The 25,322-nt window shown below is 36.7% G+C and overlaps 3 protein-coding genes across 3 annotated transcripts; 2 read left to right on the top strand and 1 right to left on the bottom strand.

Moving 5' to 3' along the window:
* Positions 1-2,413: 2,413 nt before the first annotated feature.
* On the bottom strand, positions 2,414-4,305 carry LOC133287306 (protein LIFEGUARD 1-like). Its single transcript, XM_061484879.1, has 7 exons — positions 4,273-4,305; positions 4,159-4,218; positions 3,731-3,827; positions 3,238-3,420; positions 2,934-2,987; positions 2,664-2,821; positions 2,414-2,512 (listed from the first exon to the last, which is right to left on the bottom strand). The coding sequence occupies exons 1-7, from the start codon at positions 4,303-4,305 to the stop codon at positions 2,414-2,416; spliced, it is 684 nt and encodes a 227-aa protein (XP_061340863.1).
* Positions 4,306-15,663: 11,358 nt separating this feature from the next.
* Positions 15,664-16,269, top strand: LOC133287305 (MADS-box protein FBP24-like). The gene has a single exon (XM_061484878.1). The coding sequence runs from the start codon at positions 15,664-15,666 to the stop codon at positions 16,267-16,269; it is 606 nt and encodes a 201-aa protein (XP_061340862.1).
* A 3,163-nt stretch (positions 16,270-19,432) lies between these two features.
* LOC133287358 (uncharacterized) lies at positions 19,433-19,993 on the top strand. The gene has a single exon (XM_061484950.1). The coding sequence runs from the start codon at positions 19,433-19,435 to the stop codon at positions 19,991-19,993; it is 561 nt and encodes a 186-aa protein (XP_061340934.1).
* Positions 19,994-25,322: the final 5,329 nt, after the last annotated feature.

The following is a 25,322-nucleotide window of genomic DNA, read 5'->3' as shown; positions in this document are numbered from 1 at the left end:
CTGGTAATAAATAAATTTTAGGAACGGGGAAATTGATGTAAAAGACAAATTTGTTAACAGTTAATAAACAAAACTTTTGGATAGCTAGGTGGCTCTATATGTATTAATAGAGATAGCTAATTAAGGATTTCAAAAAAGGAAATATATTTAAGCCTACTCCCTTCTTAATTATTTGTTTTATGCTTATCACTTGGGTTTTGGAGAGGTAAACAAAAAATTCCAGCACTCTGAATTAATGAAAACTTTTTACTCAGATAATAATAACCCACATTATGAAATTGTCACTAAATTTTTGTTTCGGCATAGTAATGTAAAGACTAATATATTGAACTTCAATTAACATCTACTTAACTATATATGTTATCAATAACGATCAAAATTCACAGTTAAGAATCATGGAACTAATACAATCTTGTACTTGATTCCCCATGTGGTTGAAGTGAATTTAATTTCTTCTCTTGTGCTACAGCAACCAAGTTAAGCTTCAAATGTTTCAAAGAAGTCTTGAAATTCTCAAAATCGCTCAAAGCCATCTCCTCAATGGAATTTTCCCACCAAGATGGGAAGAAGGAACCAACCATGATTTGTGCCTCCGTGGTTGCTTGTAGATGCATCCTTTTCTCCTCCAAATGAGTCTCAAAGGCCTCATATCGCAGACTTAAGGTTTCAATTGATTCACCGGCCGACTTATATTGTTGCCAATGTGTGCAAGTGCAAATATAAAAAAAATAATTTCGTTTGAAATAGCAAAGTTTGATATATGTGAATAGATGGTGAGCCATCTCTCATTACAAGAAAATTGATTTTCAGAGGCGGTTACATTTGGATTTTGAGGTAGTTTAAACCGTCTCTAAATACCTAGTTAGGCGGTTCATGAACCGCCTCGTTTACCACCGTCGCGAGAAAAAATGCAGCCATTTTCACAAACCATTGGAATAATCGCCTCTACATGACAATCTGAGACGGTTATTTTAACCGCCTACAAATGACAATCTGATGCGGTTATTTTAACCGCCTGCAAAAGTCATTCTGAGGCGGTTATATTAATTGCCTTCAAATAACGTGTAACCGCCTCCAAATAGTTAAAATTATATCAATTTTAAATTTTTAATAATAAAATTATTTTTTTTAAAAGTTAATATTGTTTTTATTTTTATATTTTTATATTATTATTTTTAAATTTTTATTTTTAATATAATTTTTGACAAAGATTAGTTAGTATAACTTTTTTTTAAAATTATTTTTAAAAGTTAATATAATTTCTATTAGTTGAATATAAATAGTTTATTGAATTTTGTATATGTGTGTGTTAGTTCGGGTTGCTATATAAAAGGTAATGGAGAAGGGGGAACAAGGGTCATCCAATGTGGGATGAGATGGTTTTTTTCAACGTGCAATAACCATCCTTGAAAATTTTGTAAATAACACCAGATGATTAAACTTAAAAATCTGAACGGTCAGGTTAAAGTATTACAAGATATGAACACACTGACCAAATTTGAGAACGATCTAACGGCTGACCAAAGAGATCTCCCTCTTTTTCAATCTCACTAACTGATAGACCATGAATCGCCTCTAAATATGCTTTCGAGGCAGTTATTTTAACCACCACTAATGTACATTTGGAGGCAGTTGACATGAAATCACCTCCAAATGTGTACCAGAGGCGATTAAAATAACCACCCTCATTTACCATTCGAAGGTGGTTACATTAAAACCGCCTCTAATTGTTACATTTAGAGGCGATTACACCTCAACCACCTCTGAAAAATTGCCTCTATGTGTTAATCAGAGGCGGTTTAAGGGAAACCGTCTAAGTTACACCTTCCAAATACCAATTTTCTTATAGTGTCCATTACTGCAGGATTTGCTATGTGAATAGCTTGAAACAACTTGAAGAGTCACTACAAAAATTCAAGCATTTTGTGGGGGTCATATTTTCATATTGTGGGGGACTTTGACCTCCACAAAATACATTTGTGGCATCTTCATTGACCCCCAGTTTTACCTACGCCATAACATATTTTGTAGGGTCTTTATGTGCAGCGCCGCAATTTGTTGAAATATTTTCCGGAGGTTTCAGACCCCCACAAACGTTTCAGTTTCTGGAGGTTTAAGACCCCACAAATTTGTTGAAAATTTTAAAAAAAAATCATTTAAAATTTTACATTTCTTTTAAAAAATCAGGCAGATTCAAAAGTATAAAAAAAATTCATTCCAAATATTTGAATACATATCTAAATAGAACTTGGTTTTCAAAGATAAAAAAATCAAAAAGTTGTATAAATGAAATTAAAAACTAAAAGTTATTAAAAATTGATAACTATTCATGCAGGCCAAAATTTGAAAGTTATCCTGTTTTACAAGTAGCCTCATATCCTACAATGATATAAGGTCCTATATCATAAACTATTCATATCATAAACATGTCATAGACAATATAACCATTGAAAATCATAGCACCGATTCCACCATATATAGCATGGGCTGTTGGTCCAAGAGGGAAGAACATCTGCACCAAAGGACAACAAGTCTTAAGCAAGAGAAAAGTTGCAACTTGCAAGCATCAATATATACACATATATACAACATATATGGTGCAGTGCACTCAACTAGAGATATCATAATCATAATGATGATGAAATAAGAGAGTGAAACCTAACCTGCATCATGCCAGTGAGGAAGAGGGTAACGAGGCAGGTGAACAATATTGGACCAAGGTAGCTAAAATCCTTGCCCTTCTTGGAAGCCCAAAAGGCATAGCCAGTGAGAGAAGAAGCAACTGCCGAGGTCAAAATCAATGCCTCAAGAACAATTTTTCCTGCAAGCATTCATTCATTCCAATAGACATATAATCAGATCAACCACAAACAGAATCCACTGATTTTGAATCCTATATATAATCAATCACAAAATGAATGAATGATACGAACCATCCAAGTTAGCACATGTCACTCCAACAGTGAAGCTAATTGAGATGGTGAAGACTGAAGAGTCCAAGAAAGATATAATTATGAGGATGCTTTTGCTGGTACTTGAGTAAAGGGATCAAGACTGCAACATGTTTCAAATTATTCAAATACGTCAATTGAACCATAACATAATAAAAATAAACTATAATCAGGCCACTCTATTTTCCCTCTTGGGCTTATACCTTGTAGGAAGTTTATGATATAGGACCATCATTTTCAGAGTTTGATAGTTCATGTTCAACTTTCTCTAATCCTTTGTTTATACCTTGCATCTCCTCTGCCACAAACTTCAACTGGACCTGGATCGTAATCATAGATGTTAGTTCTAACAAATATACTATTTCCATCACCATAATGAAGTGAAGAGCCTTGGAGGAGTACAAAACCTTTGCAGCTAGCTCGAGGTTAGCAAGATCCTTGGAGAAGTCTAAAACTTCTGGTAGTTTATCTGCCAGAACCCATGGGTAAGCATGATATCAAATAATAACAAGCACAAGGGAAGAAGTTACTATTAGTGGATACAAAATTAAACTTTGTTAACATAAAATTATATCATTAGTCTTACATGAGAGTCAAACTCGCTATTACATACTTTACTTCAGTATGAACTTTAAGCCCAAATCGTTCAAGCTGATGGAGAGTGAACTAATAACAACATATGTTAATAAAAATTGCTCGTTTAGAAGGAGTGATGCCAGGACATGTCTATGTAAATTCAATTTTTTTATTCTTTTGTACACCTCTATTTGTCACATTACCATATATATAAAGCAAATAGGAGAGTTTCATATAAGCAAGGCCAACCTCCTCTTTCTTTTTTGCCCCCTCTTCTTTTTTGAGTTTTTTCTCTTTGGCCTAAAAACAAAGTTAATAGAATAAAGTTAAGGCACAAAAAGGAACAAGCATGGAATGAGAATTGGTCTATTATTTCTTCTCTGGAAATAATATAATTTGCTAGACGAACTCAAATACAAGCCCAACTCCGTTGACAGTGAATACTAAGATTGTTTGGTCTATTATTTCATTCAAATAACTCAAAAGAAGAAATTAATCTTTTGAATAACTCCATTAAATTATAGGAAGTCAAATGCAATTCACTCAGGTATTTCACATAAAATCGACGATCAAGGTTAAAAGTAGGAAGAACTGTATAACTGAACGAGAAATAAGAGGCATTTGGACATACCCTAAGCCACAATGCATTCCTCGCTAGTGGCGCTAGCCTGGTTGGCTTGGCACTCAATACCTAAAATCAGTGAACAAAAATTAAATTAGGGGAATCTTATCAAATCGGATAAACACGAATTGAAACAACATGCTTACATAGATCCATGATGTTCCATAGTCAAGTACCGATCGATGATTTGCGTGAAATAAGAGAGAAATTAGGTGAGAAAATGTAGAGAGAGAAAGTAGAAAAAGAATGAGAGAGAATCAGAGAATGAGAAAAAGAAGATGAAGAGCAGAAAATGGGCGCGAGAGAGAAAAAGTTATCGTTGTAGCCTTCTGTTTTCACCCACACTTGATATTGGGGATTGAGATTGGGCGCGTTTGGTTTTTCTTTATTCGATTTAAGGCCTTCTAATTTAGCAAAACAGAATGGGAACTAAATTGTGCAGGTTTAAAAGTTAAAACCCACCAGAAATTAGATTATTTAGTGGAGGTTTTTTAATCTCCAGTAATCATCCCTTTTTTGTAGTGAGTAAAGTTCTTTTTGGGTCCTCAACACAAATCACGAGGCTCATTTTAATTTCTAAGAAAAAAATTCGACTTGAGATTCTTCTTAAATTCAAAATAGACACAGTGAGCTGAAATCATGGTCCCTCTGAAATTCTATAAAGACTCTCGTTAGTCCCTTAAAAGAACTAACATGGGTTTGTTTTGAATTTCAGAGGGACCACGAGTCAATTTTTTTTCTTAAGGAATTAAATTGGTCCATGTAAATAATTTGTTGAGGACCCAAAAGGTACTTTACTCTAGCTTGAAATAATATTTACAAAAATGAGATATATGTGAAATAGCTAAGCTTGATATATGTGACCTCGAAGATGTACTAACGTTGTGCACACATGTGTCAAATGTAAAAAGAAAAAATGTATTGTTTGTTGACACTATTCATGTGAACAGTACCGCACAAAAAGCACCAGGTTGGCGCAAAAAACTTTGTGAAGAAAGTTTGGCGCAAAAGCCACCACTATAAGGGGTGTTAACGGGCCGAGCCGAGTCGAGCTTTGGTCTTAAAAAACTAAATCTATGTTTAAATGTACCAGTCTGACCAAGCCTTTTACCTGTTATGAATATAATTTTAGCCTGTGGCCTCTCTTATTTACAAAAAATAAAAGTCTGGTTTAGCCTGTTTAAAAAAAATAAGACAACAAAAATTTATCCAAACAAAATATACAATCAACAACACTAGTAATTTCATAAATATTCATAAATTTAATGTATATCCAAACAACATAATATAAAACAAAATCATTCAAAAAGTCTGTTTAATTAATAAAATGGGATGAAATGGATTAGGAGAGAGAAAGGGATATCACAAGTAGTATAAAAAGTATAAAATAAAAATAAAAATTAATATAGTAGGTCAGCTTGAAAGGCTTTAAGGCCGAACTTTTGAATTGGAGCCTGAGGCCTTTTTATTAAACGAGCTTTTATACAAGTCCAAGCCTGGTTCCAACAATCAATTTTAGACATGTAAGCTCAGGCCTTCATGAGCAGAGCCAAAGGCTTCAATAAGGTCCCTACAAGGCCCTTGGCTCGTTTAGCACCCCTAACCACTATGTCTCACAAATTAGCACATAAAACGCAATTCAAATAAAATTGGAGCTGGTGCAAGATGTGCCATGTTGTATCACAAGTGGACACTTAAAGCGCCGTGTTAATTGGTGCTGTGTAATTAATTGGAGCATCTAACATCGTACGCGTGTATAAAAAAATATATCAGTAACACGTGTAAGCACTCTAAGGGGACTCAAAAATTTTATATGATGACAATATACTTAGTAAGATTTTATCTGAAAATCAATGATTCCTTAGTTAGGATTTTTATATTTACATAGTGATTAAGTTAGCATATTATCTATGGGGTTTGTTTTCCTCGTGTTGTAGGAAAACAGTACCCCTTTCCTACACACACAAACATAGAGAGGAGAGAGAAAAGAGTGGTGAGAGAAAATAAAAAAGTTGGACCCATGTGTTTTTATGTGCCTGTAGGAAAATGGTACTATGTTCCTACAACATGATACTTGTTTTTCCCATTATCTATACATATAAATAACCATCTGACAATGGAAAAGAAAAAAATAGTAAGAGGAAGAGAGGAAACGAGAGAGAGGGAGAAGGAAACAAAGAGCAAAAGGGAATAAAAAACAGAGAACAGAGAAAGGAGAATTTGAGAAAAAAGAAAAGAAAGGAAGAAAGAGAGTGACAGAATAAGGAAAACAAAGGAAACAGAGAGCTAGAATTCAAGAGAAAAGAGAGTAAACCGAGAAGAGAAAAGAGAGGAGCAGAGTAAACAGAAGAACGTGAGGAGAAAAAAAAATAAGAAGATAATATTGAGAGAGAGTAACTCATTCTCTCCTTTTATTTTCTAAAGTATATTTTTAGATATTTTGGAAAGTTATGTTGATGCTGTTTTTATCTATTTAAAGTTGATATTTTAAAGTTAATTTTTTTTAAAGCTGTGAAGGTGCCGTTACTCTGTTAAATTATTTTCTTATGGATTTATTCTTCTCTTTTGTTTTATTTTCTATCTTGGTTATTATGTATTTGTTGAATATGAACATATTGATTATAGGAATGATAAGATTCAATACTACAGAGCTGAAGAATTTCTTTGGTACCAAATAAATATTACTGGATATGTAAACTTTTACCGAATGATTCTAATTTGAATGACCCACAAGGGGATCAGATGGTTATAGGGAAAAGGAAGCCTTATCATGGCTTGAGCTTCTCCACATAGAACCTTTCACATACAGAACCCATAGAATTTGGACGTTCACAGAATTTGAGCATTAGTCATTTCAGTTTAAGACGACACGTTCCTTTATTAATTTGTATGCAGAAACCCACAAAGGTTTGAATATGTTTGTATGTGGACCTATAAAGGTTTGGGTATGTCTGAATGAAGAACCCACAAAGGTTTGAGCTTATCTTTATTATTCATGATATTATTTTCTTATTACAAACATATTTAGAGAATGATATTTTTCACTAAAATAGCTGGATTTGTTATAGTTTGAAAAGCTCAATATTACTATGATTATCTCACATGTGTTTGTTTTTATGCTAACCTTTCTAGAGAATAAACATGTCAGTATGTGTAACTTTGGAGTAGGGTAAAACACTATGATTAAGACTTTGAATGTAAGGAGATTGTAACACCCCGTATATATCTGGTAATGTTGTCATGTTATCGTATTAAGCTGCGCTTAGTTAAAATTGCGGAATATCTTTTTCTTTTCAATTATGATGTCATTAATCATTACCAACTTGATTACTTAATCATTTTCCAAAACATCACCTGTATGCAATTGCAATAAAATAGCTAACTGAAAATACCTCATTAATTAAAATAACATAATGTATGGCTCTAGTCACGAAACTACAACACGTAGACCGGACCAACTAGCAGTTTATACAACTCAATTCAAAAGTACTAGCAACATAGTGGCATGGACAACTCACATGCTCACCCAAATAAGGCAACAAAGCCCAACATAGTCTCCATATCAACAACATAATAATAATGCGGAAAACATAAACAGCATCCAGTCCAGTCATGCTAGCAAATAAGCAGTAAGATCATCAACTAAGCTCTGGCCTCCTACCGCCAGAGGTATCAGTCCCCATATTGCCTGAACCTGAAATAAGCATTCCCCAAACGTGGGGTGAGATCTCTAAACAAGAAATCTCAGTAAGACAGTGAGTCCTCAAGGATCTTCCACCCCAAGCTCACTTACATGTGCAATATAAGTTCAAAAGCAGTTTATCATCATCAGTTCTAAAATAGTGCAATGCAGTAGATAATCATGTCATGTGTGTCAATACTATTCTACTGATCAGAGAAATGCAGGAATATGTCTATTACCCACACAATATGCAAGACGCTACTTGCACCCACCCACGGACTCACCATCTTGTATGACGCGACATACTCAGGCTTACCAACTGAGTGAAAACAACACATACATATTATAAGCCATTGCACATATCAGCTCAAAAGCATTTCAAAATATCCAAAGCATGTAATACATCATGCATATAACCACACCCCCATGGGATATGGTAGAACCACAATATGGCTAAACCGAGGATACGAAAGCTTACCTTGCAAGCTAACAATCCAAGCCAAGAGTCCACAAGCTCAAGTCCAAACACAGCAGAATCACAATCTGATATGGACCAATAATACATCAACAATCATACTCTACAAGTATACAACATAAAGACAACGCCTTTTCATTACGTTTTACGTCTTAAGGCTTCTCACCAAGCCATAAGCCCTTAATCCCATGATCCTGACTTACATTAATTAATTACAGAAGTTCAACTTCCTCAAACTAGGATCCACAAACCCATAGATCAGTTCTGGATGAACAGTACGCTACTGTTCCTCGCAAACCCAGAATATCCGGATATATGTCGGGGGCATATCCGGATATCCAATATCCGGATATCCAAATCCCCATATCCGGATATCCAATACCCGGATATCCAGATCCCCATATCCGGATATCCAATATCTGGATATTTTACGAGTAGATATCCGGATATTTCGCGACAGAATGCAGTTTCTGCATTTCGCGAAGATATCCTTCCAAGGTTCCATTTTTAACACTTAAACACGTTAAAGCATGCATTTTTAATCTATTTTAGGTCCACAACCTAGTTGGTTACTTGTTTAACTCATTAAACATACAAAGACATCATTTTTAACCCATTAAACTCATGATCAAGGTTGGTACAACTTACCAAAGCTCAAAACAGAAAAGCAAAGGCTCTTGGAGCTCACCACACTGCCTCTCCAAGTCTGACTTGAAGGGTACACGAAAATGCTATCAAAGCTTGGCCCTTTCCTCACAAGGAAGCTTCTTGAAGCTTCACAAGCCAAGAACAAGATGGCTCTCACCTAAACCCCAAACTCAGCACTCAAACTGACCTCACACAGTGGCCAACAACTCAGAAGATGCACTCTCACACCCTCACAATGATAGCTCTCAAGTGTTTACCAAGTAAAAGAGGAAGAAACCAAGTGAAAGATGACCACTTGGCTCACAAATGGAGAAGAAGGGGTGGCTAAGGGTGGCTGACTTCAAGCTCAGTAAAAACTCACGTAGGAGGCACCTATGAAGCACCGACACTTCAAAAATCCTGACGTGTCGTGTCCGACACTTCCCGACACTCTCGGACACTCCAACACTCCCCGACACTTCAACACGCGTTATAGAAATTCAAGAGAAGGATTAAAGGTTGCGTTGCGTTGAGTTTTTAGTTTCAACTATTAGATTCGTTGGATTACGATTACTATTTTATTGAGTAATATAAATATTTGGGATATCTTATGTTTCTTTGCAAAATTTATGAATATTATAAGTTTAGATTCATTTTTTTGTTAAATTATTGAATATTAAATATAATATACACTACATAAATTAAAAATATTATTTAATATCAAAACGTGTCCTAACGTGTCGAAATCTAACATTTTTAGTAATTAACGTGTCGGAGTGTCGTGTCGTATCGTGTCACGTGTCCCGTGTCGGTATCGGTGCTACATAGGGAGGCACAACATGGCCTAGGATTTAGTGCCGACTAAGTCTTATATAGGCGATTTAACACTTAAACACACAGTATTAACTTTAATTGCTACGCTTAGCATTTTAATCTCAAACTCAGGATTCTTAACCTACTCAATTTTACAAGAATTATCATATATTTCTTATAATTTTCAGAGCACCTTTTCGGTACGCGCTTTTCATAGCCAGTATCAGTTTCTGGCACCAGTTCTCATTATTTTGACTTGAAACTCGTTTTACAAGTCCTACATATTATTCTAGTAATTATCATGCACTTATTATAATTTTCTGGGATACTTTTTCGGTACGCATTTATACCGACTAGCAGAACCGGTATCTACACTTTTCTTCCGAAAAGCGACATTCAGCATTCTTAATCACTTGCTATAATTATTAAAGCCTCATAATAATTATTAGGGTCAATTATGGAATTATTTCATAATTTCACATAGTTAATTAATTAACTTCCTTAATTAACGGTGCTGGTTCTTAAAGAGATCAATGGAATGACTAATAGAATAATTTTTTTTTTCTAGTTTAGATTATGATGTAATCTATGCTATTTCAAATGTAATAGTAAACTTGACTTCTATATAATTTAATTTTAAAAATATTTTATCGTATGTCTTAGTTCTTATCCGTTGTGTTAGAATCTTATTATAATTCTTGTTCTCTTATTAAAAACTATAGACAATAAATTTTTAATTGTTAATATTAATGGAGCCAATCAACTTATTATTATTGTCGTTATAATCAATATCAACAATAATGAAACCAGTCAATTGTCAGTTATAATAATTAATGGAGCCGGTTTACATCAATACAAATTAAGGAAAAAAAATTTATAAAATAATGACATGGACCTATAACTTACAAGTTACGCAAACTCTTCACCATAAAATCAATCAATCCTAATCTATGTAGCACCGATACTGACACGGGACACGGGACACGATACGACACGACACTCCGACACGTTAATTCTAAAAAATGTTAGATTTCGACACGTTAGGACACGTTTTGATATTAAATAATATTTTTAATTTATGTAGTGTATATTATATTTAATATTCAACAATTTAACAAAAAAATGAAACTAAACTTACAATATTCATCAATTTTGCAAAGAAACATAAGATATCTCTAATATTTATAATAAATTCAATAAAATGATAATCGTAATCCAACGAATCTAATAGTTGAAACTAAAAACTTTGAACCTTTTTTTTGAATTTCTATAACGCGTGTTGGAGTGTCGGGAAGTGTCGGAGTGTCGGAGAGTGTCGGGAAGTGTCGGACACGACACGTCAGGGTTTTTGAAGTGTCGGTGCTTCATAGATCCTAATAGCTTAAATTAGCAAGAGTTCGAATCAATAGGATTTTGGGAGTGCTTCGCTTGGTGTGTTTCGGTCGTTCGTTCTTCATCAACGTGTATCAACGTTGTGCAGACCGCATATCCTTCATCTCATTGAATTTAGCAAGGATGTATACTTCCTTTGATCAGGTATATATGCATTTTGTAATTTCTATATATTATGCCTTAAAATAGTTATATATAATTAAGTCTCATTCCTCTTCTCTTTAATTTCTTAGATTGTGTTGTAAATAATAATTATTTAGTTATTATTTAGTCATTTATTTGTTGTATTGGGCCAAGCCCATTAGGTTAAAATTAGGTCAAATATTCTCTATAAATAGAGAACCCTTTGTACAGATTATTTACAATTCTATAATATATTAGAATACCCTTTTTCAAGTTGGTATCAGAGCTCTCGATCTGAGGGCTTTGCTTCCGCACATATTATCTTCTTTTTTAACAAAACCCTAATTTCTTTGCCTCTTGCCGCCATCAGCCGCCGCTGGAAAATTTTTCCGGGGACCTTTTGGACCAAGGGGACCATTGTTGACCTTATTTTTCCTCCGATCTAACATTCTACGCACTGTTCCTCTGCCACAAACGACCGAAACACCTACGACCGCCTCCAATCAGATCTGTCTTCACTGTTTGGACCACTTTCCGGCGACTTTTCAACCGCGACCACCCACAGACAGGTGCGCGCTCACCGGACGACCACACCAGAAAAATCTCAGCCGGCGAAGCCCATCCACGCGCTCTCACGCGCCGCCCCTTTCCCGGCGAGTGAATCCCACGCGCAGCTCCTTTCTCCGGCGCGTGGAGGCACGTGCGGCCGTGTTTTTGGACCGGACCACCACCATTCTTCTCGTCTTCTTGTCTTCTGTCTGGATCTGTAATTATTTTTCTGATCAGAGGTCATTTGATATTCTGTTTGGTTGATTTTATCGCTGGTTGTTAACTTTTTTTGTTAAAGAATGGCCGAGCATGATAGTTCTTCGATCTTATCTGGTAAGAGCACACGTTCTATATCTCTTCTTGCTTCTTGCACTGATTTTAAAACCTCATGGATTTTGGATTCTGGTGCAACTGATCATATGGTTTGTCGTACTGAGTTGTTTTGTTCTTATCATCCTACTGTTGGTAGTCATACTATATCCGTAGCTGATGGATCCCATAAATCAGTTATTGGTTCTGGTAACATTCAAATTCAACCTTGTTTCTTAAACATGTTCTTTATGTTCCTCAGCTTTCTACTAATCTTATCTCCACTCAAAAACTTACAACTGATTTGAATTGTTCTATCACATTTTTTCCTTCTCATTGTCTTATTCAGGATCTTACCACGAAGAAGACAATTGGAGTTGCTAATGAACAGGATGGGTTGTATCATCTCCTTCCAGACCATGCTAGCAAAAATCAATTATTAATGACACGTCATCCTTCTACTGCAGAGTCTATGATTTGGCTCCATCACAAGCGTCTCGGGCATCCACCATTTAGTCTTTTGAAGTCTATGTTCCCCTCTCTGTTTCTCAATAAGTCGGTTGAGACCTTTCATTGTGATGTTTGTGAATTTGCAAAACACCATCGAGTGTCATTTCCTTCTAGCACTATTAAAAGCAGGAACCTTTTTCTCTTATCCATTCTGATGTTTGGGGCCCTTCTAAAGTGCACAGTGTTTCAGGTGCAAGGTGGTTTGTTTCTTTTATTGACGATTGTACTCGGATAACATGGATATACTTGATGAAAGACAAGTCTGAAGTACCAGAGATATTTATTCGGTTTCATCACATGGTTGAGACTCAGTTTGGTAAGGGTATTAAAAGACTCAGATCTGATAATGGTACTGAGTACGTCAATCAACGCCTGTCACAATTCATTTCAGACAGAGGTATGATTCATGAGCTCACATGTGTTGATACCCCTCAACAAAACGGGGTTGCTGAAAGGAAAAATCGTCACCTTCTTGAAGTTGCTAGAGCACTACTTTTTCAGACATCTGTTCCTAGTTCTTATTGGGGAGAAGCAGTATTAGCTGCAACTTTTTTGATCAACCGTTTACCTTCACGGGTCCTTAACAATATCAGTCCTATTCATTCCATGACTTCCTTCTTTCCTTCTGTTCCCATATTGCAGAGCCTTCCACCAAGAGTGTTTGGATGTGTTGCCTTTGTCCATGTTCATAAACAACATCGGAGTAAGTTGGATCCTAGGGCTCTTAAGTGTGTCTTCCTTGGTTATAACCCTTATAAAAAAGGGTACAAGTGTTATCATCCACCAAGTCGGAAATTTTTTGTTTCTATGGATGTCACCTTTCAAGAATCTGAATCTTATTTCCTGGGTCCTCATCGTCAGGGGGAGAATAGTTCTTCAGAAGACTCGTCCCCTTCCTTCTTTGAGTCTGGATCAATCTTCTCTCTTCCTAGTGTGTCTGCTCCTGGTGTGTCAGAACCTTCAAATACACCTGAGATACAACCCATACTGTCTCACCAGCAACCTCAATCGTCTGAACCACTGGTAAGTCCTGAATCTCCTATTTCTTCTGAGTCTCCTGAATCTCCTGTTTATGATTCTAATATTATTTCCTCTCATGATTTGTCTATTTCTTCTGATGTCTCTAATGACTTACCCATTGTTTCTACTTCTGATGACTTACCTATTGCTCTTAGAAAAGGAAAAAGATCTTGTCACAAGAAAACTTGTTCCTCCTGTCCCTTTTGTACTCAATACCCTATCTCCCACTTTGTTTCCTCTGCTAATCTTTCTGTGCAGCACAAAAGCTTTGTTTCAGCACTAGATTCTATTGCAATCCCAAAATCAGTACATAAAGCCTTGAAAGATAGGAATTGGGCTCAAGCCATGCAAGAGGAGATGAATGCTTTGGAGAAAAATAAAACATGGGAGGTTATTGATAGACCCAACGGAAAGAAAGCAGTAGGGTGCAGATGGGTTTATGCCCTGAAATATAATTCTGATGGCACTCTTGAGAGATATAAGGCTCGATTAGTGGCCAAAGGTTACACTCAAACCTATGGCATTGATTATAAAGAAACCTTTGCTCCAGTTGCAAAGATGAATACAGTGAGAATCTTGTTATCCCTTGCTGCCCATTACAATTGGGATATAAATCAATTTGATGTGAAAAATGCTTTCCTCAATGGTGAGTTAGAAGAAGAAGTCTACATGGAAATCCCGCCTGGTTTTGATTCTGTGAAGGGGGAAAATAAAGTTTGTAGATTAAAAAAGGCCTTGTATGGATTGAAGCAGTCACCTCGTGCTTGGTTTGGAAGATTTACTAAGGTTATGATGACCTTAGGATACAGACAGAGCCAAGGAGATCACACTCTTTTCTTCAAGCACTCCCAAAATGGGAAGCTTACTGTGCTCCTTGTATATGTTGATGATATTATTATCACAGGTGATGATTTTGTGGAGAGACAGATTCTGCAAACACGACTTGCCTCTGAGTTTGAAATCAAAGACCTTGGGAAACTGAGATATTTCCTAAGGATAGAAGTAGCTCATTCAAGCAAAGGAATTTTTATCAGCCAGAGGAAATATGTTCTTGATCTTCTCAAAGAAGCAGGAAAGCTTGGGTGTAAACCCTCTAATACTCCTATTGAGCAGAATCACAAGATGGGCTATGAAGAAGAGATTCCTCCAGTTGATAAAGGACAATATCAACGGCTAGTTGGGAAATTGATATATCTGGCCCATACTAGACCAGACCTAGCTTATGTTGTTAGTGTTGTCAGTCAGTTTATGCACGATCCAAAAGAAAAACACATGCAGGCAGTAGAGAGAATTCTTCAGTATCTTAAAGGTACACCTGGTAAAGGATTGTTATTCCGACGTGATGGCAATCTATCTTTAGAAGTCTACACAGATGCTGATTATGCTGGATCCGTGACTGACCGTCGTTCTACCACTGGTTATTGCATGTTTCTTTGCGGTAACTTGGTGACATGGAGAAGTAAGAAACAAGATGTGGTTGCCAGATCAAGTGCAGAAGCTGAATTTCGAGCTATGGCTCAAGGCATTTGTGAGTTACTGTGGCTGAAAATTGTACTTGATGATCTCAAAATAAAATGTGAGGGACCTATAAAGCTGCTATGTGATAATAAGTCCGCTATTTGTATAGCTCATAATCCAGTCCAACATGGTCGGACTAAACATATTGAGGTTGACCGCCATTTCATCAAAGAGAAACTTGATAGCGGGTTGATTACCACTCCATACATTCCCACTGGGCGTCAATTAGCTGATCTATTAACAAAGGGGCTTCCTTCAGACATATTTCAAGAACTTACTAGCAAGCTGGGAATGATAAATATCTATTCCTCAGTTTGAGGGGGAGTGTTGTAAATAATAGTTATTTAGTTATTATTTAGTCATTTATTTGTTGTATTGGGCCAAGCCCATTAGGTTAAAATTAGGTCAAATATTCTCTATAAATAGAGAACCCTTTGTACAGATTATTTACAATTCTATAATATATTAGAATACCCTTTTTCAAGTGATTGCAATAATGGGTCTTTCTGAAGCAAATACGGCAACAAAGCCAAACACACGCAAGAGAAAGATTGAAAGCAAGAAAGTGGAACAAAAGAATAAAGAAAGCGTGATTGAAATCAAGAAAGTGAAACAAAAGAATAAGGAAAGCGTGATCTTCTCCAAACACAGAGTAGGACTTTTTAACAAAGTCACTGAACTATCCATTCTATGCGAGGCAGAAACAGCATTGGTACTCATCAACTCTGAGAATGGAAACCTCGATGTTTGTGGCTACCCAAACCCTGACACTGTCATTCAACGCTATCTAGCAAGAGGGTATTTGAATTTGGATCCCAACCCCAACCAATATGCCCGTGCCAATAAAGTTAGGAAGAAGCAAGAATCAGTACTTGAAACCTTAAATCTGCAATATGAGGCCTTTGAGACTCTGTTGGAGGAGAAAAGGATGCATCTACAAGCAATCTTAGAGGCACAAATCATGGCCGGTTCCTTCTTCCCATCTTGGTGGGAAAATTCCATTGAGGAGATGGGTTTGAGCGACCTTGAGAATTTCAAGACCTCCTTGGAACATTTGAAGCTTAACTTGGTTGCTATAGCACAAGAGAAGAAGGTAGAATAACGTACAACAGGCCAGGGAATTAGGGTTTTGATCATTATTCAAATGTTGTAGCACAACATTTGAATCAGCTGGTACAAGATTGTATTAGTTTTATGTATGATTCTTAACGGTGGATTTTGATCATTATTGATAACGAGGGTTTAGGATTTGTTTGATTAGTCTTTGCAGTATGTTTTTGTTCTCGTTTCTTTTCTTTTTTTTGTTCTAAAAACATGAAAAAGACGTAAATGTCGACACTTTTGTAATTAACGCTGAAAGGCATCGCTGCATTGCATCTTTGAAAAATTATCGAAACCCTTCTTCTTTCTCCATGCGTTAATGTCGTTTGACTTTTGAAGTAAATATTTCGCCGATGGTTATAATCACCACATCGCACCATAAAATAGAAGTTTGAACAGAAGGCACGCAGACCAAATAGAAACTACTGCGGAAAATCAAAAGGAAAAACAGCTCTTCTCTATACATAGGGAATCCGAATAACAAAAGAAATAGTAAAACACTCAACCAAAAATATTAATAACTGCTACCCATAGACATGCATGCCCTAATTAATAGTGGCCAAAACCATCATCAGGAACCGTGGAACTAACACCACAGTTCCATACACCATACCCATTGAAACCCTCATTCAAGAACGACACATCTGATAACCTTTGCATCGGTGATGATGCAACTGGTAATGGTTGAAGTGCAAGTGGCAATGGTGAAAGTGAATTATCAACCTCCTCCTTCTTTTTACTCTCCCTTGCAGCAACAAGTTTCATCTTCAAATCTTCTAAGCAATTCTTGAATTCTTCAACTTGTTCAAAACCCATATCCTCGATGGAGAGATCCCGCCATTCAGTGAATACCAAACCATTCTTTTTTGCCTCAGTGATCTCTTCATGATGCATTTTCTCTTCTTTCAACTTAGCTTCAGTTGCTTCATATTTCAGCCTTAGAATTTCGACACCTTCTTGAAACTTCCTTTTAGCAGCACAGTTGTGATACCCTCCTTCGCCTCCTCCAGCGCCATCGTGGTAGCGGCGGATGACGGAGTCCGGATCGGGATAGCCGCAGGCATAGACCTTTCCTTTCTGAGAATTGATGACCAAAGCGGTTTCAGCTTGACAAAGAAGGGATTGTTGAAAAGCCCTTGTTTGCGTTTCGAGAAGGTCACACAGCATTTGCTTTTTTCTTCCACTTTCTTGATCTCAACCTTTCCTTTTCGTATGTTTGACTTTCTTACATTGGAAGAATCCATTGATATCAAAAGACAAAGAAAAACAAGAAAGAAAGAAAAGACAGAGAAAAGGAAAACTTTCCGGACAGACAGCGCTCCAAAGAAAAGGAAGTTATATATTTGAATATAATTTTGCTTTTAAAATAATATGATAGTTAGGATACAATATTACAATTCCAAGATTTACATGTCTTTTTCCCCTTAACAGATATCAAGTAATATCTCGATTTTAATTATATTGAATACTTTTATTTCCCGAAGATTTTTGGAGGATTTCCCTTTTATTTCCCCTCGCTCAATCTCTCTATTTTTTTTTCCTTTTTTTTAATTCTCAAATTATATCTTTTGATTTTAGAGAATATCTTTTGATAGATAATATAACCTATCTCAAGTATATATTAATCTGACATGAGAAACAAAATATTATTATTCATTCTGTACTAAGTACTGCACACCGTAGCAAATCAACGGTGAATTAAAAAAAAGTTGACATGAATTAAAATTTTTAATTATTGTATTTTTAATATTTTTAATTTTAATTATCCTTGGCTATATTATAAAAGTCTTCGTTAAATAATGAATTATGATAATAAAAAATTTCATTATTGAAAGAAAATATTTTAAATTTATCTTTTTATTTATCAATCTTGTCTCTAATATTTTCGTTTAGATTCTCTTCTAAATTATGGAATTGAAAATATTAAAAAAAATTAAATTCCAATGGGATTGTTGCATATTATTTTTTGCAGTTAATAACTTCAATCGGTTATTTTATTTATATATATATTTGAATATAATTCTGTATTTTAAATAATATGTTAGTTAGGATACATATTACAATTCCACGATTTACGTGTCTTTTTCCCTTTACCGATATCAACTAATATCTCGATTTTAATTACATTGAGTACAATCTCTTGTTTCCCTTTTAAATTTTATGCCATCCTTATAAATTTGCATAAATTAGAGGAAAGTCACGTGCATTACTCTAGTCAACCATAATTGAGTTACTTAATTTTTCTTTTTCCCGTTAACCGATATCAACTTTCTATTTTTGTCATTATATATAGTTAATATCAATAATAATGAAACCAGACAAAATTCTGTTATAATAATTAATGGAGGCGGTTTACATTATTACAAATTAAGAAGAGTTTTATGTCCATCAACTTTTCATTCGAATCAACAGGATAGGATTTTGGAAGTGTTGTGTGTTTCAGTCGTTCTTCATCAAATGATATGCATTTAGCAATTTCTATTATGCCTTAAAATAGAAATTGAGTGAATTAAGACTGCAGATCCTTCATCTCATTAAATTTAGCAAGGATAAATAGATCCTTTGATCAGGTATATATGCATTTTGTAATTTCTATATATTATGCCTTAAAATAATTCTGGAGCACATTATGAAGTTTTTTTTTTTTTTTATATATTCTAGCTAGCTGCCTTCTTTGTTTCAGTTTTTCCAATATGCAGTTTTATTGTTCTTTGTGAAAACTAATTACATTTTGTAAAAAATTAAAATGGGTTGTAGTAACAGGAAGTAACTATAAAAGATGAACGTAGTATGGTAATAAAAGAATTTTAGGAACAAGGAAATCGATGTAAAAGACAAGTTCGTTAATAGTTAATAAACAAAACTTTCGGATAGCTAGGTAGCTCTATATGTATTAATAGAGACACCTAATTATTAAGCATTTCAAAAAAGGAAATATATTTAAGCCTACTCCTGCCTTAATAAAGCAACTGATGCACAAAGTATGTGTTAGTCACATAAAGATATTGAGTGAATAGGTAACAGAATTAGGGTTATATATAAAAGCACTTTCTATCATTATAACTATGTCTCCTTTGTCTTAATTCTCTTTTCTTAGATTGAAATGGCTCTTTCAGAAGAATGGTATCAAGAGCATCCATGTTGTTGTAGCCCTTGCCACTTCCATGGCTCGCGGCAACAACAATCGCCCACCGAATTCTTCTTCCTCTAACCTTGCTGCTACTGGGACCTCATCCTTAATGGAGGATTCCAGCAGCCCCTATTTTCTTCATAACAGCGACCATCCTGGTATGATTTTGAACCCTCACCTTCTTTCGGGTTCCAATTTCAACTCCTGGCATCGTGGCATGCCACTTGCTTTGACTGCCAAGAACAAATTGGCCTTCGTTGATGGCTCTGTTCCTCGCCCTTCATCCAATGATTTGTTGTTCCCTTCTTGGAATCGATGTAATTCCATGGTTATCTCATGGATTATCAACTCTGTCACAAACGAAATCGCTGATAGTCTCCTGTATTTCACTAATGCCTTTGATGTGTGGTCTGACTTGAAGACTCGATTCTCCCAAGCTCATGGTCCTCGCATATTTCAGCTCAAGCAGATGATCTCCTCTCTTTTCCAAGGATCTCTTGATGTGAACAACTATTATACTAAGCTGAAATCTCTCTGGGATGAGTGTCACGACTACGCTCTGCTTCCTCACTGCACCTGTGGTGCTCTTCGATAGATCACAGCACATAAGGACCAGGATCATGTCCTCCAATTTCTTATTGGATTGAATGATTCCTTTTCATCTTCGCGAGCTCAGATCTTGCTGCTTGATCCATTGCCACCTCTTGCTAAGGTGTTTTCATTGATCCTTTAGGAGGAGCAACAACAACAGATATCAGTTTCCTTACCTGCCCCTGCCATCCCTGATTCTCCCCTGTTAAACTCGATCACCACCACTCCTTCCTCCTCCCCGACTATTGCTGCCACAGCCCTACGTCGTTCGAAGCCCCTTTGCACCTATTGTAACCTTTCTGGGCATACCCGTGACAAATGTTTTAAACTTCACGGGTACCCACCTGGCTATAAGCCCAAAATGCCACGGCCCAATTATTCTAACCTTCAGTTTTCCCAGGCCCATCCCCAAGCCCACTCTATCCTTGGGGTTCCACTTATTTCCCCTCATTCCCGTCCCCGCCACTATCTCCCTAATCCCCATCCCTTTGTTCCTGATGCCCCACTTGCCTTTACACCGACACAGTACAACCAGCTGCTTACCCTCATTCAACAGAGTTCTGCCACGTCTCCTTCCTCCACCGCTTCATCAATCATCTCGAGTCTTCTCTTTCCGTAGCTAGTCTTCACGGTACGTCATCTCATTCCTTCACTTCCACCTGTTGGATATTAGATACGGGTGCGACGCACCACGTCTGTATTTCTCTTCCTTTTTCTCAATGTTCTTCTCCCTCTGTGTCTCGTATTTCCTTCCCTAATGGTTTTTCTGAGGTTGTGTCCTCTGTTGGTTCTGTTTCTATTTCTCCTTCCCTTTCTCTCCTTAATGTTCTTTACGTTCCCTCTTTCTTGTTCAATCTCCTCTCTATCAGTGCCTTGACCCGTGATTCTCCTGTGATAGCTAATTTTTCTTCTTCTTTTTGCTTTCTAAGAATACCAATGCAACAGGCCCAACCTACCTGTGCTAAGAAACGCCACAAGAGAAAGTGGGGGGCGGCGAGGCTCTGATACCATGTAAAGAACCTTGAGGTACACCACCCCAAAAGCTAGCTCTAAGGGTGGGAGTGCCCAATGTCTTATAAACTCCACATTAGTTGCACATACAACCAATGTGGGACTATATATCTCAACATATAGCAAAAAATTTGATATCAACATATTTCTCTTCAGAATGAGTACATAGTTATTGTCATAAACATCTTTTATATATAACAATAAGTTTTGACCGATGATAAAAAAAAACTCAAGAAGATTGAAAATGTTATTCAAGTTGACCATATCTTATCTGATTATTAAAAAAGATTTTACATTACAATCAATGATTTTTTATTTTCTTTTGTTAACACGATTATAATGATTTTATTGTGATTGGAGAGAATTGCGATGATAAAATAAAATGTACAAAAATAATATCATCCCCAAGCGCACTATTAATTGTAACTGCGCAATTTGAAATCTGTCAAAAGACACCTTACGGGCATGTTTGGAGAACCTGATAAAGAAGATAGGATAGGATAACTTATTGTATTTTATTTTTATCTCTTGTTTGGTGGATCAATAGGATATGATTAGCTTATTCTATTGTGTTATGAGTTTTCTGGAAATTAGAGAGAAGAGAGAAGAAGGTAGAGATGAAATCAGAAGAGAGGGAAGTTTGTCAAACTTTTTCATGCCATTTTCTCATTCATTCATCTTTTTAATACATTCTAACAATTTTCTAACTGACTCCAGGTGGCTATTCCCTGTGGAGCCTACGTATTACACTTCATAGACTATCATCACCAAATACAATTAAATGGGCTCAAACTCTAACATTGGTACTGATCCAAGTAACTGGGCCGCTTGGTAACTCTTGTGGGCCTAACATTAGTATGGGTTGTAACATCCCCTCCATGATGAAAATCCGCCTCGTCCCTGAGGTGGCTGAGATAAGAAATTGGCTGGACACGTGAGGGCAAAGGTGGGGTGCTGTCGGTGGAGTGATGGCCAGCTGGAAATGAGTTAATAATAGCCGTGGGATGCTGGGTAGCTGTTGAAAAAGGAACAACTGGGATCGTCTCTTGGGTTTGGGACTCTGATAGAGACTGAGGGCTGTTTATCAACGTCACATTCGACACAGAAGGATTGGATGAGGTTAAACCATTTGAAGAGGGAGAGGGCAAGCTTGGAACTTGATGTTCTTGTGGGTGGAGTGGGAGGTTGGTGGTCGGTGAAAGATCGGAGCTTTGCGCAGATACCGGTGGAACCACTGATAACTCTTCAAAAGAGAGTTATTTTTGGACTTAATTGTGATATTTTGGTGCTATGATTACATAAAATTCTCTTGATTTTATAAGATTAATGCATGAATTCTGTGATTTCATAATTCAATTGAGAATTATGTTAATTATGGATATTTGGATATAAATTGAGCATTGGAAACATTTAAATGCATTTGTTATTTTATTGCAGGTCAATGTTGTAGCATCGGGAAGCAGTGTTGTAGCAATGCAGATGAGGTCAGCAGTACACATTGTTGACATCAGCACCAGCAAGCCATGGATCCAAACCCAATTTGATGGAAGAAGCTTCTGAACGTGTACGAAAAGATCTGATTTGGATACACGCTCAAAATCATCAAGAAATCACAAGATAATCTTCATCAAATCAAGGATTACAAATCAGATTCGAATCTGAATTGTAAATATGGAAAGAATCCTGTGAGATATGCCACAGCACACTCTGTCAGCATGACAACAAAACAGAGTATTAATCTCAATCAATCACAAGGAAGCTTCTGAGCACGAAAATAGATATTCTGATATGAATAATCACTCAAGGATCTTCAAGAATCCTAATCAAATATTCCACAAATCAGTGTGCACAAATCCAAAGCAAATCTGAATTATATTTGGAAAGATTTGGAGAAGATATGTATCAGCATTATGTGTTGTCCCTGATCAGCGCTGCAACAAATAAGGAAAGAATCTCCAATCAGTGCTGTAGCAAAACAGAGCTGTATCTTCAATCATAGCTGCAGCAAATAAGGAAAGAATCTCCAATCAGCGCTGTAGCAAAATAGAGTTGTATCTCCAATCATATCTGCAACAATTAAGGAAAGGATCTTCAATGCTGTAGCAAAACAGAGCTGTATCTTCAATCACAGTTGCAGCAAAACAGAGCAGATTTGAACATGATTTGTAATGGATTTGAAGAGCTAATTGGAGCCCAATTCATCAAAGTCTATAAAAAGAGGAAGCCTACACAGATCAAAAAGGTTGGAGAGTCTCTCTTTGAGGCTGGTCAGCCTCTCTTTTAGAGAAAAGGTGGGCTTTTGGAGAAGATCCAAGCCGTGAAACACTTAGAGAGCTTTTGAGGGTTTGTTGAGAAAGATCCAACACATCAAAGGGTGAGGCTAGGGTTTGATAGAGAGATCATTGAATCCGGTGGATCCCTGCACTATTCCGGCGGCTGAGATACGGTGGATGGTGGCAGAGCCCATGGTTGCTGCGGGAGCAGTGCTACAGCAACACCCCTGTTTGTTTTATTTTAGCTTTATGAAATCTTTATCCCTCTTTGTTGTTTCTTTCTAATCAAGTATGTCCTAAATTGTTAGGATTGGGTGATAGAGTACCCTTATTGTGATGTAATCAGTTTGCCTAAACTTTGTTATGTGGTTTTCCAATTTGTTGTTTAATAAAGTGCTTAATTTGTCTCTATTCTTGTTGACTTATCAAGAGAGAGCTGCAAGATACTTAGGGTTTGGGCTATAGAGATATAGGTGAACTCAGAAAGTTATTAAGCATTGTGGTTTAACTAATTTAATTGGTTAATTGTGGGTAGAGAGATCATTCACACTATAAAATCAAATGGAACTTGCACTTAATGATTTATAACTATGTTGGCCATAGAGATGTGGGACTTAGTATACATGTATTGTTGGTGAGAGCCCTTGTATACATCAGTGTTCTGATTACTGGTTGGACAATTGTTATAGCATTGTTACTACATTCTGGTGAAATTGCAATATTGGGGAAATTGATCCCAATCTACTTTGTTACTTGATTTCTTTGTTCTTGAGTGCACTTTTAGTTTATTTTTACTTTGCTTTTAGTTATTAGTCAGTAGTTAGTGTTACTTTAGTCTTTACTTCTTAATTTATAAAACTTTCACAAATATTGTTACTATTATTACTTCACATTGATCCCAACTTTATAGTTTTCTTCGTGGGAACGATATCTGGACTCACACATCCACTTTATTACTTGTTGACACGTGTACTTGCGTAATGTGTGATTGATAAAAGGGGTACACAATTGCACAACAACCACCATGGTTGTCTGCCCTGCGAAAAGGAACGAGTTTTCCCTAACCTCATGTCCGTCCTCCCATGTGGAATCTTTTGGAGGTAGGCTATCCCACTGGATCAAGAGTTGGGGAATCTGGGTATCATGACGCCAAATTGTCTGAGATGCCATAACAGCCTTGGGTCGATGAAAGGTTGTGAAAACCGTAGGCGATTGAGGAGGCGGGTGGATCGTGGTGGTTAATTGGAATGAAACGGTCGGAGTAAAGCCACATGGAACACCAGATGTATCCATGATGAGGCAGGGAGGTCCAACCGGTAAGCAACTGGACCGATCCTCTCCTTGATTGTGAAGGGGCCATAGTATCTCAAGCTCAGTTTATAGGATGAATGACGTTGCACCGACAGCTGGCGGTATGGCTGAAGACGGAGCAGGACTGTATCACCCACTTCAAAGGTAATGTCTTTTCGCTTTTTGTCCACCACTGATTTCATATGTTGCTGAGCTCTGACGAGATGCATTTTTACTCTTGTGAGGATATCTGCCCTTGATGACAATTCAGAATCAATCGCCTCATTGGAAGAAGAACCCAGTGTATAAGCTAGCATACTAGGAGGAGGTTTACCAAATATAATGTGGTATGGGGACATGCCCGTGGAACTATGAGTATTTGTGTTGTAGTGGTACTCGGCCCATGCCAAGTGCTGGACCCAAGAGGAAGGAAAGTCATGTGTAAATGCACGGAGATACAATTGCAAACTCCGATTCAATCTTTCAGTGATTCCATCTGTTTGGGGATGGTATGCGGAGCTGAACCGAAGACTGATGCCTTGCAGACGGAAAAGACTCCTCCAAAAATTACTTAAAAAAATGGGATCACGGTCGGATATGATGGACTGGGGAATTCCATGAAGCTTCCCAATGGTGTTCCAGAAAAACTGGGCGATCTTATAAGCGGTGTAGTGAGAAGGTAGTGGAGCGAAGTGAGCACCCTTGGAAAAATGATCTATCACCACCACGATGGCTGAGAAACCAGAGGAAAGAGGCAGG

Source organism: Gastrolobium bilobum, unplaced genomic scaffold, assembly GCF_033153095.1.
Source record: "Gastrolobium bilobum isolate Gb01-03AN ecotype WA unplaced genomic scaffold, APGP_CSIRO_Gbil_v1 utg11002, whole genome shotgun sequence".
Lineage (NCBI taxonomy): Eukaryota > Viridiplantae > Streptophyta > Magnoliopsida > Fabales > Fabaceae > Gastrolobium > Gastrolobium bilobum.
The sequence above is the reverse complement of the archived record's forward strand: the minus strand, read 5'-3'. Positions and strand labels throughout refer to the sequence as shown.

Bases quoted from the DNA above. Each gene is read 5' to 3' on its own strand.
- LOC133287306 (XM_061484879.1), bottom strand. From the start codon at position 4,305: ATGGATCTATGTAAGCATGTTGTTTCAATTCGT. The intron at 4,219-4,272 runs GTTTATCCGATT...CACTGATTTTAG, and splicing joins AGCATGTTGTTTCAATTCGT to GTATTGAGTGCCAAGCCAAC. The intron at 2,513-2,663 runs GTTAGGTTTCAC...CCTTTGGTGCAG, and splicing joins TCCTCACTGGCATGATGCAG to ATGTTCTTCCCTCTTGGACC.
- LOC133287358 (XM_061484950.1), top strand. From the start codon at position 19,433: ATGGCTCGCGGCAACAACAATCGCCCACCGAATTCTTCTTCCTCTAAC.
- LOC133287305 (XM_061484878.1), top strand. From the start codon at position 15,664: ATGGGTCTTTCTGAAGCAAATACGGCAACAAAGCCAAACACACGCAAG.